At 40.8% G+C, this 13,257-nt stretch overlaps 1 protein-coding gene and 2 long non-coding RNA genes across 3 annotated transcripts; 2 read left to right on the plus strand and 1 right to left on the minus strand.

The window, feature by feature from the left end:
• Positions 1 to 140: 140 nt before the first annotated feature.
• Positions 141 to 1,519, minus strand: LOC143882574 (uclacyanin 1-like). Its single transcript, XM_077386046.1, has 2 exons — positions 1,213 to 1,519; positions 141 to 751 (listed from the first exon to the last, which is right to left on the minus strand). The coding sequence occupies exons 1-2, from the start codon at positions 1,376 to 1,378 to the stop codon at positions 291 to 293; spliced, it is 627 nt and encodes a 208-aa protein (XP_077242161.1). The 5' UTR covers positions 1,379 to 1,519; the 3' UTR covers positions 141 to 290.
• LOC143882575 (uncharacterized) lies at positions 295 to 1,671 on the plus strand. Its single transcript, XR_013252270.1, has 2 exons — positions 295 to 1,065; positions 1,141 to 1,671. It is a non-coding gene; the product is annotated as an uncharacterized LOC143882575 (long non-coding RNA).
• Positions 1,672 to 7,937: 6,266 nt separating this feature from the next.
• LOC143882576 (uncharacterized) lies at positions 7,938 to 9,386 on the plus strand. The gene is made up of 2 exons (XR_013252271.1): positions 7,938 to 8,818; positions 8,894 to 9,386. It is a non-coding gene; the product is annotated as an uncharacterized LOC143882576 (long non-coding RNA).
• The last annotated feature ends 3,871 nt before the right edge of the window (positions 9,387 to 13,257 follow it).

Raw genomic sequence — 13,257 nt, forward strand, 5'->3', positions numbered from 1 at the left:
TCAGCAAGATTTTCGTCATTTGATCAAAATATTTATTCAGCCTCACAAGAAACTTTTCACAAGAGTCTTCATTACAATAACATATGAAAGAATAAAAATTCATTTGCCCATTAAAATTCGTGCTGGCAAGGTATGCCCGATTTTCATGAATTGAACTCTAGTCCCAATGGAGAGGAAAAGAAAAAGAAAAAGAAAACAAACAAATACGGTTACAAAACAAATGGGTCATGAAGAATGTATTAAAATTAAAAAACAGGGCCTCCATCTTCATCAACTTCCTCGTCCAATATTTAAATGACCAAAAGTATCATAATCCCAAATCCGAAACCCAACGCCATTTTCACCTGCAAATCACGTCCATTAGCAGAGGAAGGAGATGGTGGTGTGGCAGAACCTGCTGGGGAAAGGGAGCTTGAAGGAGATGTCGTCGGTGCTCCAGAAGGAGATTTTGAAGGAGAGATTTTAGAGGAAGGTGATTTTGAATGAGATTTTGAGGGAGCTTTGGATTGGGGAACAATGGATGGAGTAGGGGATGGTGGCGCTGAAGAAGTGACAGTGTCAACTTCGAGCTTCATTCCAGCTTGGCAATGTCCAGGGATTCCACAGATAAAGTATCTCTTGCCAGGAGAGGAGAGAGGGATGTCTGTGTTCCCACCAGTGTGGCTCTGCAGGGGATTGCTAGCTGTGCATGAATCGTAGGCAGCCTTTGTTAGCTCGAGCACGTTATGCTGCCCTGCTGAATACTGGAAAACTGCAAAAACAAGCATGCATAACTGTATCAGTTCATTGTCTAAAATTTCTGCAGCTCATTTGATTTGGAATGAGTTGACATTAGCATTTTAAGATGAGGATGAAGGCGAATTGGTAACCAGAGCAAATCCTTATTGACCCTGCCTGACTTAATCAAGTACTCAGTTGATGCGGATGAGAACTCAGTTAAAGGAAACGCTAGTTGACATTATCATAACTCGGAGAGTTAAACGAGTTTCTATTGACATTTTAGAGCAAGCAATGGACCCGGACAAGAGCATGGTCAAGGTAAAAAGGAGTCAACTCGGGACACGGGTGAGTTTTGAAACTTTGATTGACATTCTTAACTCAGTGATGATTTTGTGAAGGTGACCATTGCTCATTTTGTAGGCAATCCAAGCAAATGATATAAAAAAGAAAAGAGTGAACATAACCAAGGGTGATGTGCTAGATGGTACTTACTTAACTTGTCTCCTACAGAGAATTTCTGGGATGATGCCCATGTCTGCAAGTTGGTGGTCAGATCCCACGCGCCATTCGGAGCTCCAACTATGATATTCGCCCCCGTCGCTAAGTTGGCCAGCACTGCCAGAATAGCCAAGCCTACAAATGCTGTCAAGGTCGCCATTTTTACGTGGAAAATGAACAGAAACAGATTCAAGTCCAAATGAATGAGATTACAACAGAGAAGTGTTAGAAAGAAAGATGAATGGGTTTGATGGATGGATGATGACTATATATAAGAAGAAGAGAGCCTGCTAGCAATGTGGTTTGAGCTGGTTTGAATGACCTGGATGAAATATTTATATGAAAGTTTTGTGACAGAAGAGTTGATCAACTCCACCATTTTTAGTTTTTATGAAGTTCCCGGTTTTGATTTTTTCTTCTCTGCTAGTCAATATAGCATCTTAATTTATGCGAGGTTCCGTGACTCTTTCTAGGCTCTGAGTGATTGACCGGGTGTATATAAATAACTTTATGATGGTTTTATACCCCAACTTCTGCTTAAAGAGAAATGGTCTCGAGTCTCGACCGTGACACCCCCTAAAGGAAAAATAACACGAAAACAATAAAAATAAGAGTAAAATATGGAAAAAGGCAAAAACATGTTGTACTTGTGTCAGAAGAATTCAATGCCCCTTATTGCCACAACACTGACAGGGGGTGCTCCTGGTGATCAAAAGGGGCGGATATATCAGTGCTACAAGTGGACATGGTTTGGTTCGGTTCGGTTCGGTTTTGGGGTATACCCAGAACCGAACCAAATATAATCGGATCCTTGAAATTGGAACCAGAACCGAACCGTATATGTTTGGAACCGAACCGAACCGGAACCATATATAATCGGTTCGGTTCGGGGTTTAACCAACCTTCACCAAATGTAGATATTTTGCCTAATCGTACACTAATATGCACAAATTTGGGATAATCAGGCACAAATTTGGGCAATGCAAAAATTATATATGAACTACAAACATGCACAAATTTGGGGGGTGAATTAAAATTTTAAAGCATAGCAACACGTTAAAGAGGGGTGAATTAAAAGTGGGTGGGGTGATTTTATCAAATGAGGAGGCATTGGGTTTTAAGGTGAGGGTCGGTTTTCGGTTCCGGGATCCCAAACCCAGAACCGAACCGAATTTCCACCGGTTCCAGGATATCAGAACCAGAACCGAACCATATAGATATGGAACCGAACCAAACCAAACCATATGTGCCGGAATCGGTTCGGTTCCTCGGTTCGAACCGAAACCATGTCCACCCCTAATCACTTCCCCAATAAAATTGTCAACTTCCAAAAAAAATATAAGGGAGTGCCTAGGGAACTTTGCAAAAGAACTTTTGCAGCCTTTCTTCTTCATGAGAGAAGTGCCTCTCATATGAATTAATTGAATAAGACAAATTCAATTGTGAGATGGCTTTTTAGAAATCGGCCAAATCATAGCACTTCTATGAACTGGTCATGTTTTTTGTCCTGCTTAATCAGGCCGCCACTAAGTCAAACCCAATGTAACAATATGGTTCGATGTTTGACATTCGAACCATATAATTCTCTGAAGACCTGATGGTTCATTTATATACATAAATAAATAAATAAGTAGTTAAACACACCCTAAAAATGCAATCTCCATGCCCTTAATTCGGAAATTCAACTCTTTGGTCATTGATACATTGACAGGGGGTGTTACTGGTGATAAAAAGGGGCGGATATATCATCTCCCTTTTATTGATGCTATGAAAATTACAACGGGGAGGTCCCAACTTGCATTACATAGTATCAAGTAAGAAAGGCCAACGGCATACCCCTCGGCCAAGAGAACAAAACAAAATCTACTGTCGTGAAACCACTAAAGAAAGAAAGTTCTTTCTTGCATTCCACTTTGCTATTTCACCGTGTCCCTTCCTTTTCAAGATCATCTTCAACCATGTTCAGTGAGAAACCATCACCATATGTTAACCTTTCCTATGCATAACCCACTCCAGATTCCCGAAAAAATAAAAAACTATATACTTCCTGTACCATCCCCTACACATTAATCATCGCTGAATATTCCGAATCAACAACTTACCTATAGGCTAACTTAAAGAGACTTCCTTGCAATCTTTTTACTTTCTCCATCCATCAAAAACTAATTACAATTCCCCCCAAAAAAAACCGTCTATCAAAAACTTTAAGAAACCATACACCGAAACGTCAATTAACTCTGAGTCAGAACTTTTACGCACACTGTCTCAACTCCCTCATTAGGATCCCAATCTGTAATTCCAATTCCATTTCTTTGGAAAAGAAGACTGAGGCGTACTGCAGGAAAGGAACCTCTTCCACTTGATCCAACCGGATGGCTATCAGTTCCTTTATCTTTTGAATGCAAATGATTTGCTTGGCCTCCCAGTCTAGCCGTAGCAATCTGTTTTCATACTCTAGACGGCCTCTGAAATAAGGGAGCTTGTAAACTGGAGTACAAATATCCTTGACATTATAAGGTCCTGTTATAGGATAAAGTTCTTCCACGTTGATCCTGTAGTCCTCCTGGAATTCCTTCCAGTATCTTTTGATGGTTCCTTTTATCAATTCTGCTAAGGTGCGAGCTTCCACCGAGGCTTTTGCTACTCCCCAATCTTATATAAAAATGGTTTTGAAATAAATATCATTATTTGCATATAATGATAATAATAATCTTAGAAACAATATAGTTAATTACTTCAAAAGAAGCTTAATATCCCATTTACAAACTAAGAATAAATTAAAATAAATTTATTTACAAATAAACACAAATTTTGCTGGATTCAAATAGAACTCCTACCCCCTCGCCCTTTCACTCTGTTTCTCTGTCTAAACGCTTCACTAAGCAGGACCTCACTGTAATAAGGAATTTTCTAGGCAATTTTGTGGAAAGTCATTTCGCGGGACTAGGATAGAATAGCCACAGTGCTGTTTGGCGTAGCAGTGGTTGGTGTTCATCTTGCTTTAGTTCCGATCAGCACCAATCTGTCCATGATCTCAGGCTTGATGTTGCTGGCAATGTAGCGCTAGCTAACTCTTCTTTCTTAGGATAAACTTGAAAGAGTAGCTAGTTGGAATGAAAAGTTGAGAAACTAAGGGGCCGTTTGGATACGCGGATTTTAGAATCCAGGATTTCTTCAAAATTGTAGCTAAGAGACACGAGAAGAAGCGGACCAGCAGTCGTTTTTGACACATTTTTACTTCTCGCCCTTCTTTCCGACGGCAAGAGAGTAGCAGATCCTCCCATATTTCAAGGTTTTAGAAATCTCAGGATGCAGGAGAGATTTTTAAAACTGGAATTTCTCACTCAAAATCCAAGAAACGTAGTCAGGACAGCATACAACAGTTTGAACATGAACCCCCTTTTACACTGTTTTCAAACTAAAAACCTGGATTCTAAAATCCGCGTATCCAAACGGCCACTCAGATTCATCTTGTGTGTTGGCAAGATGTTTGTAGGCCAATTATATTGGTGGATTGGGAATCAGGAACTTGTGACTTGTCAACAATGCTTTACTTTTATAGTTATGGAGATTTGGGTAGGAAAGAGACCGGCTCAGGACGAAAGGTATAGGGAGTAAGTTTGGGTCTAGCTCGGTAAATTGTTAGTCATCCACGTCACATCCAACCGGAATGGACCGAAATTCTGGGCCCGAATCCTGTCTAGAACAGAATTTACACCCAATCCATTTCAGTTTCCGGACCGGACTAGAATTTCCAGCCATTCTGGCCGAACGGAACGGAATTGATAACTTTAATTAAGATGAAAATCATTGCAATCACAACGAATTGATGACGAAGAAGATGACAATGAAATGCAAGATCAATGGCCTTCTACCTTGGATGAAAATTCAATAGAAAACCCTCTTTGCAGGAGGAAAATAACCAACCTACCCCTAGTAGGCTACAAAGACATAAAACCCATGGGAGGAGTACAAAATTACTAAACTAGCACTACCCTTACACTGCTTGGAATGACCAGAAAAAAATAAACCAAGTTTAATGATCAGTCGAGGACCAATGTAAAGATTTCAGGGGATCCTGGTTCCTCCTAGTGTGTGTGCTTTTGGATGGATTGCCTTCCAAGACAAGATTCTCACAATGGATCATCTGCACTGCTAGAAGAGCATCGATCAATGTGCCTTACACTTGAATGATGGAGAATCTGTTCATCACTTGTTCCTTCATTGCCCCTATGCTAGGTAGGGGTGCAACTTGGGTCGGGTTCAACCTGATTTTTGGGCGGGTTGGGCTGAATTTTTTTGGTGGGGCTGGGTTGCGGGTTGGGAATTTATAACCCGATTGAAAATCAGGTTGGGCTATCGGGCAACCCGACCTGAATTGTAACCCGACCATTTTCTACTTAGTTTTTTTTTTTTTTTTCAAATTTTAGTAATATTTACAGTTTTACACTTTTAGTCTTTTAATTTTTGACTTTTAATAGTTAAGACTTTCGGGGAATGCCACTTGCACTCTCAGTAGTGTTCATTCTACATTTATGCACCTAATTTCTAACTTTCCACATTGGATCCATTGGTGTCTTAAATAAAAACTAGTGCATCACTATATCATTGACCCTTCATTTCTAACTTTCTATTTTGGATCTATTAGTGTCTTAATTAAATAAATTATATGACATTCATGCATATTTTCTGAGGAGAAATACAGGCAGCAGAATTAGAAGTGGGGTCAACATATTTAGATGGTCTACACACGATTCAATATCGAAGTCGGGTCGGGTCGGGTTGGGTAGGGTCAGGTTGAGGAAATTGTTCCTTGGGTTGGGTCGGGTTGAACCCCACCGAGTTCGCCTCAACCCGACCCAACCCGTCCCAAGTTTCACCCCTAATGCTTGGAAGGTCTGGTGTCGAATTCTTGCAAAGTTTAGGATGTCTTGGATGCTTCTTAGACGTATGATAGGGTTCTTGGAAAACCGGTTCTTAGTCCCATGTCCCTCGAAGGGAAGGATTCTTTGTAGAGTGGCGATGCTAGCCACCATTTGGATCCTTTGGAAGGAGAGGAACACCCTGCTTTTCAAAAATCACTCTAAAGGCCCCTCTTCACTTCTTCTAAGATCATTTCCTTGAGTATATCTTTTGTGATGGTGCTCCCTTCTTCCATATTTTATTCTACTTTTGCTCGTGACATTTGCTAGAACGAGAATTGCTTTGGATCAGAAAAGGAGGAGATAATATCTCCTACATGGATGCCGCCTGAGCATAGTTGGTTCAAATTAATTTTTGACGGGTCTAGCCTAGGTAATCCCGGTCCGGAAGGGATCGAAGGTTTACTTAACATGAAGAGGAACTATATGGGCTTTTTCCGGGCCCATCGAGTTCAAGGACTCTAATGAGACAAAGGTGAGATTTGCACTTCAGGGCATTAGGTTTTCTGAAGATAGTGTTTTGGACAGGCTAATATTAGAGGGAGATTCCTTGAACGTTATTAGATGGTTTGATGGTTGCATGCATTATCCGTAGAGATTCACAGAGTTGATTAATGATATTAGAGACTGTGCAGATAGTCATTTGGTCGTTTGCAGCACATCCGTCAGTCGGCCAATAGTGAGGCAGATTGGCTTGCCAGAGCCGGGGTTCTCCGGAGAGTTTAACCCCTCTCCCCGAGGTTATTTCATATCCTATCTTTGTTTTTTATTTCTCCTTTGTACATTTGTTTTTTTCTTTCTCCTTTGTACATCTGATCCTTTCTTATCTAATATAAAGACATATGTGCTAGTTCAGAACCTTATACATGACCAATAGGTCTAACGAATGATGTCGAAGCGGAGGTCACCACTCTTCAAAGGTATTAGCATCTTTCTCAATCAAATGGATGGACATTTAGAGATTGAATGTGACTCCTCTTAATACCTTCTCATGGGCAAAAGTCATAAGAGACTGCAGTGAAACCCAGGTCATTTCATAGACGAGGTTTGAAAGATGTCCAGAGATAAGCTTTTCTCCGTATCTCTCATTCTTAGAAGTAATAGTCCCTTCAAATTGAGAGTACTTAGAGATTCCTTGTTTATTAATGCAGTTATCCAAAAAAACATGATACATGACCATAATCCCTCATGTTCAGAGCTCTAGCTAAATTGCATCTGTGGGTTACGCGAAAAAAAACAAAAAAAACAAGGGCATGTTACGCTACCCTGTATTTTTTTTTTCAGTATTAGCTTACCCAATGGTGAGGGATGGTGGGAGAGGGATCGATACTAGAGTTACAGAGTGAGGAGAGGGCAAGAAAAGACTAAAAAATCAGGAAACAAAAAACTCTATTCAAAATAGGATCGACTGTTTCCTTATTTTTTGCCACTTCTCACCCTCATCTCAGTCGTGCCCTCTCAAATCTCTATCCTTCTCCCACCCGGCCTACCCCTCTCTCACCACTTGGAGACACTATGTCCTGGCTGCCTGTCATGACTTAAGTCTTTTCGACTGGCTTAAAAGCAGTTTAGATTCTTGGGGAGTGGCTTCTTATGTTGAAGGTTCCAATATGTACAATCAAGGGCTCTGTTAGTGTCTGGGTAAATTCAGCAAGATTTTCATCATTTGATCAAAATATTTATTCAGCCTCACAAGAAACTTTTCACAGGAGTCTTCATTACAATAACATATGAAAGAATAAAATTTCATTTGCCCATTGAAATTCGTGCTGACAAGGTATGCCTGATTTTCATGAATTGAACCCTAGTCCCAATGGAAAGGAAAAGAAAAAGGAAACAAACAAATACGGTTACAAAACAAATGGGTCATGAAGATTGTATTAAAATTAAAAAACAGGGCCTCCATCTTCATCAACTTCTTCGTCCAATATTTAAATGACCAAAAGTATCATAATCCCAAATCCGAAACCCAACGCCATTTTCACCTGCAAATCACCTCCAGTAGCAGAGGAAGGAGATGGTGGTGTGGCAGAACCAGCTGGCGAAAGGGAGCTTGAAGGAGATGTCGTGGGTGCTCCAGAAGGAGATTTTGAAGGAGAGAGTTTAGAGGAAGGTGATTTTGAATGAGATTTTGAGGGAGCTTTGGATTGGGGAACAGTGGATGGAGTAGGGGATGGTGGCGCTGAAGAAGTGACAGTGTCAATTTCGAGCTTCATTCCAGCTTGGCAATGTCCAGGGATTCCACAGATGAAGTATCTCTTGCCAGGAGAGGAGAGAGGGATGTCTGTGTTCCCACCAGTGTGGCTCTGCAGGGGATTGCTCGCTGTGCATGAATCCTAGGCTGCCTTTGTTACCTCGAGCACGTTATGCTGCACTGCTGAATACTGGAAAACTGCAAAAACAAAGCATGCATAGCGAGCATTTGATTTGGAATGAGTTGACATTAGCATTTTAAGATGTGGATGAAGGCCAATTCGTGACCAGAGCAAATCCTTATTGACCCGGCCCGACTTAATCAAGTACTCAGTTGATGCGGATGAGAACTGAGTTAAAGGAAACCCTAGTTGACATTATCATAACTCGGAGAGTTAAAGGAGTTTTTATTGACATTTTAGAGCAAAAAATGGACCCCGGACAAGAGCATGGTCAAGGTAAAAAGGAGTCAACTCAGGACACGGGTGAGTTTTGAAACTATGATTGACATTCTTAACTCAGTGATGATTTTCTGAAGGTGACCATTGCTCATTTTTTAGGCAATCCAAGCAAATGAAATAAAAAAGAAAAGAGTGAACATAACCAAGGCTGATGTGCTAGATTGTACTTACTTAAATTGTCTCCTACAGAGAATTTCTGGGATGATGCCCATGTCTGCAAGTTGGTGGTCAGATCCCACGCGCCATTCGGAGCTCCAACTACGATATTCGCCCCCGTGGCTAAGTTGGCCAGCACTGCCAGAATAGCCAAGCCTAGAAATGTTGTCAAGGTCGCCATTTTTACGTGGAAAATGAACAGAAACAGATTCAAGTCCAAATGAATGAGATTAGAACTGAGAAGTGTTAGAAAGCAGATGAATGGGTTTGATGGATGGATGAGGACTATTTATAAGAAGAAGAGAGCCTGTTAGCAATGTGGTTTGAGCTGGTTTGAATGACTTAGATGAAATATTTATATGAAAGTTTTGTGACCGAAGAGTTGGTCAACTCCACCATTTTTAGTTTTTATGAAGTTCCCGGTTTTGATTTTTTCTTCTCTGCTAGTCAATATAGCGTCTTAATTGATGCGAGGTTCCGTCACTCTTTCTAGGCTCTGAGTGATTGACCGGGTGTATATAATAACTTTATGAAGGTTTTATACCCTAACTTCTGCTTAAAGAGAAATGGTCTCGAGTCTCGACTGTGTAAACTATCTGACACCGCCTAAAGGAAAAATAACACGAAAATAATAAAAATAAGAGTAAAATACGGAAAAAAGAAAAAAATTGTTGTACTTGTATAAGAAGAATTCAACGCCTCTTATTGCATCAACACTGATAGGGGGTGTTCCTGGTGATCAAAAGGGGCGAATATATCACTGCTAGAGGTGGACATGGTTCGGTTCGGTTTTGGGGTATACCCAGAACCGAACCATATATAGTCGGTTCCTTGAAATTGGAGGCAGAACTGAACCATATATGTTTGGAACCGAACTGAACCAGAACCATATATAATCGGTTCGGTTTGGGTCGGTCCTGTTTATATATGAACTATAAACACTAACATGCACAATTTTGGGATAATCAGGCACAAATTTGGGCAATGCAAAAATTATATATGAACTACAAACAGGCACAAATTTGGGGGGTGAATTAAAATTTTAAAAGCATAGTAATACGTTAAAGATGGGTGAATTAAAAAGGAGTGGGGCGATTTAATCAAATGAGGAGGCATTGGGTTTTGAGGTGAGGGTCGGTTCTCGGTTCGGTTTTCGGTTCCGGGATCCCAAACCTAGAACAGAACTGAATTTCCACCGGTTCCAGGATATCAGAACCGGAACCGAACCATATGTGCCAGTATCGGTTCGGTTCCTCGGTTCGAACCAAAACCATGTCCCCCCCTAATCACTTCCCCAATAAAATTGTCAACTTTCAAAAAAAATATAAAGGAGTGTCTATGGAAATTTGCAAAAGAACTTTTGTAGCCTTTCTTCTTCATGAGAGAAGTGCCTCTCATATGAATTAAATGAATAAGACAAATTCAGCCATGAGATAACTTTTCATAAATCGGCCAAATCGTAGCACTTCTATGAACTGGTCATGTTTTTTGTCCTGTTTAATCAGGCCGCCACTAAGTCAAACCCAATGTGACAATATGGTTCGATGTTTTACATTCGAACAATATAATTCTCTGAAGACTCGATGGTTCATTTATATACATAAATAAATAAATAAGTAGTTAAACCATGGTTGCCAGAGCGGGAATCGAAAGCAGGAATCAAAACGGGAATCGAAAGCGGGAATCGAAGGCTCCCAGGGAAGAATACTACTCAAGGTTGCCAGAGCGGGAATCGAAAGCGGGAATCGAAGCGGGAATCGAAGGCTCCCAGGGAAGAATCCTGCTTCCTTGAGTTAAACACACGCTAAAAATGCAATCTTCATGCCCTTAATTATGAAATTCAACCCTTTTGTCATTGATACACTGACGGGGGTATTCCTGGTGATCAAAAGGGGCGGATATATCATCTCCCTATTACTGATGCTATGAAAATTACAACAGGGAGGTCCCAACTTGCATTACATAGTATCAAGTAAGAAAGGTCAGGGGCATACCCCTCGGGCCAAGAGAACAAAACAAAATCTACTGTCGTGAAACCACTAAAGAAAGAAAGTTCTTTCTTGCATTCCACTTTGCTATTTCACTGTGTCCCTTCCTTTTCAAGATCATCTCCAACCATGTTCAGTGAGAAACCATCACCATATGTTAACCTTTCCTATGCATAACCCACTCCAGATTCCCGAAAAAATAAAAAACTACATACTTTCTGTACCATCCCCTACACATTAATCATCGCTGAATATTCCGAATCAACAACCTACCTATAGGCTAACTTAAAGAGACTTCCTTGCAATCTTTTTACTTTCTCCATCGATCAAAAACTAATTACAATTCTCCCCCAAAAAACCGTCTATCAAAAACTTTAAGAAACCATACACCGAAACGTCAATTAACTCCGAGTGTTGGCAATATGTTTGAAGGCCAATTATATTGGTGGATTGGGAATCAGGAACTTGTGACTTGTCAACAATGCTTTACTTTTATAGTTATGGAGATTTGGGTAGGAAAGAGACCGGCTCAGGACGAAAGGTATAGGGAGTAAGTTTGGGTCTAGCTCGGTAAATTGTAGTCATCCACGTCACATCCAACAGGAATGGACCGAAATTCTGGGCCCGAATCCCGTCCGGAACAGAATTTACACCCAATCCATTTCAGTTTCCGGACCGGACTAGAATTTCCAGCCATTCCGGCCGAAACGGAACGGAATTGATAACTTAAATTGAGATGAAAATCATTGCAATCACAATGAATTGATGAGGAAGAAGATGACAATGAAATGCAAGATCAATGGCCTTCTACCTTGGATGAAAATTCAATAGAAAACCCTCTTTGCAGGAGAAAAATAACCAACCTACCCCTAGTAGGCTACAAAGACATAAAACCCATGAGAGGAGTGCAAAATTACTAAACTAGCACTACCCTTACACTGCTTGGGATGACCAGAACAAAATAAACCTAGTTTAATGATCAGTGGAGGGCCAATGTAAAGATTTTAGGGGATCCTGGTTCCTCCTAGTGTGTGCGCTTTTGGACGGACTGCCTTCCAAGACAAGATTCTCACAATGGATCACCTGCACTGCTAAATGATCATCGACCAATGTGCCTTACGCTTGAATGATGGAGAATCTGTTCATCACTTGTTCCTTCATTGCCCCTACGCTAGGTAGGGGTGCAACTTGGGTATGGTTCAACTCGATTTTTGGGCGGGTTGGGTTGAATTTTTTTGGGTTGGGCTGGGTTGCGAGTTGGAAATTTAAAACCCATTTGGAAATCAGGTTGGGGAATCAGGCAACCCGACCTGAATTGTAACCCGACCATTTTCTACTTAGTTTTTTTATTTTTTTTTCAAATTTTAGTAATATTTACAGTTTTAGACTTTTAGTCTTTTAATTTTTGACTTTTAATAGTTCAGACTTTCGGGGAATGCCACTTGCACTCTCGGTAGTGTTCATTCTACATTTATGCACGTCATTTCTAACTTTCTATATTGGATCCATTGGTGTCTTAAGTAAAAACTAGTGCATCACTATATCATTGACCCGTCATTTCTAACTTTCTATTTTGGATCTATTAGTGTCCTAAGTGGATGAATTATATGACATTCATGCATATTTTCTGAGGAGAAATAAAGGCAGCAGAATTACAAGTGGGGTCAACATATTTAGTTGGTCTAAACACGATTCAATATGGAAGTCGGGTCGGGTCGGGTCGGCTTGGGTAGGGTCAGGTTGAGGAAATTGTTCCTTGGGTTGGGTGGGGTTGAACTCCACCGGGTTGGCCCCAACCCGACCCAACCCGTCCCAAGTTGCACCCTTGTGCTTGGGAGGTCTGGTGTCGTATACTTGCAAAGTTTAGGATGTCTTGGATGCCTCTTAGACGTATGATAGGGTTCTTGGAAAAGCGGTTCTTAGTCCCATGTCCCTCGAAGGGAAGGATTCTTTGTAGAGTGGCGATGCTAGCCACCATTTGGATCCTTTGGAAGGAGAGGAACACCGTGCTTTTCAAAAATCACTCTAAAGGCCCCTCTTCACTTCTTCTAAGATCATTTCCTTGAGTATATCTTGTGTGATGGTGCTCCCTTCTTCCAGATTCTATTCTAGTTTTGTTCGTGACATTTGTTGGAACGAGAATCGCTTTGGATCAGAAAAGGAGGAGATAATATCTCCTACATGGATGCCGCCTGAGCATAGTTGGTTCAAGTTAATTTTTGACGGGTCTAGCCTAGGTAATGCCGGTCCGGAAGCGATCGAAAGTTAACTTAAAATTAAGAGGGACTATATGGGCTTTTTCGGGCCCCATCGAGTTCA

This window comes from Tasmannia lanceolata, unplaced genomic scaffold (assembly GCF_043159265.1).
Source record: "Tasmannia lanceolata isolate RefF3 unplaced genomic scaffold, GAP_Taslan_0.1 ptg000008l, whole genome shotgun sequence".
Lineage (NCBI taxonomy): Eukaryota > Viridiplantae > Streptophyta > Magnoliopsida > Canellales > Winteraceae > Tasmannia > Tasmannia lanceolata.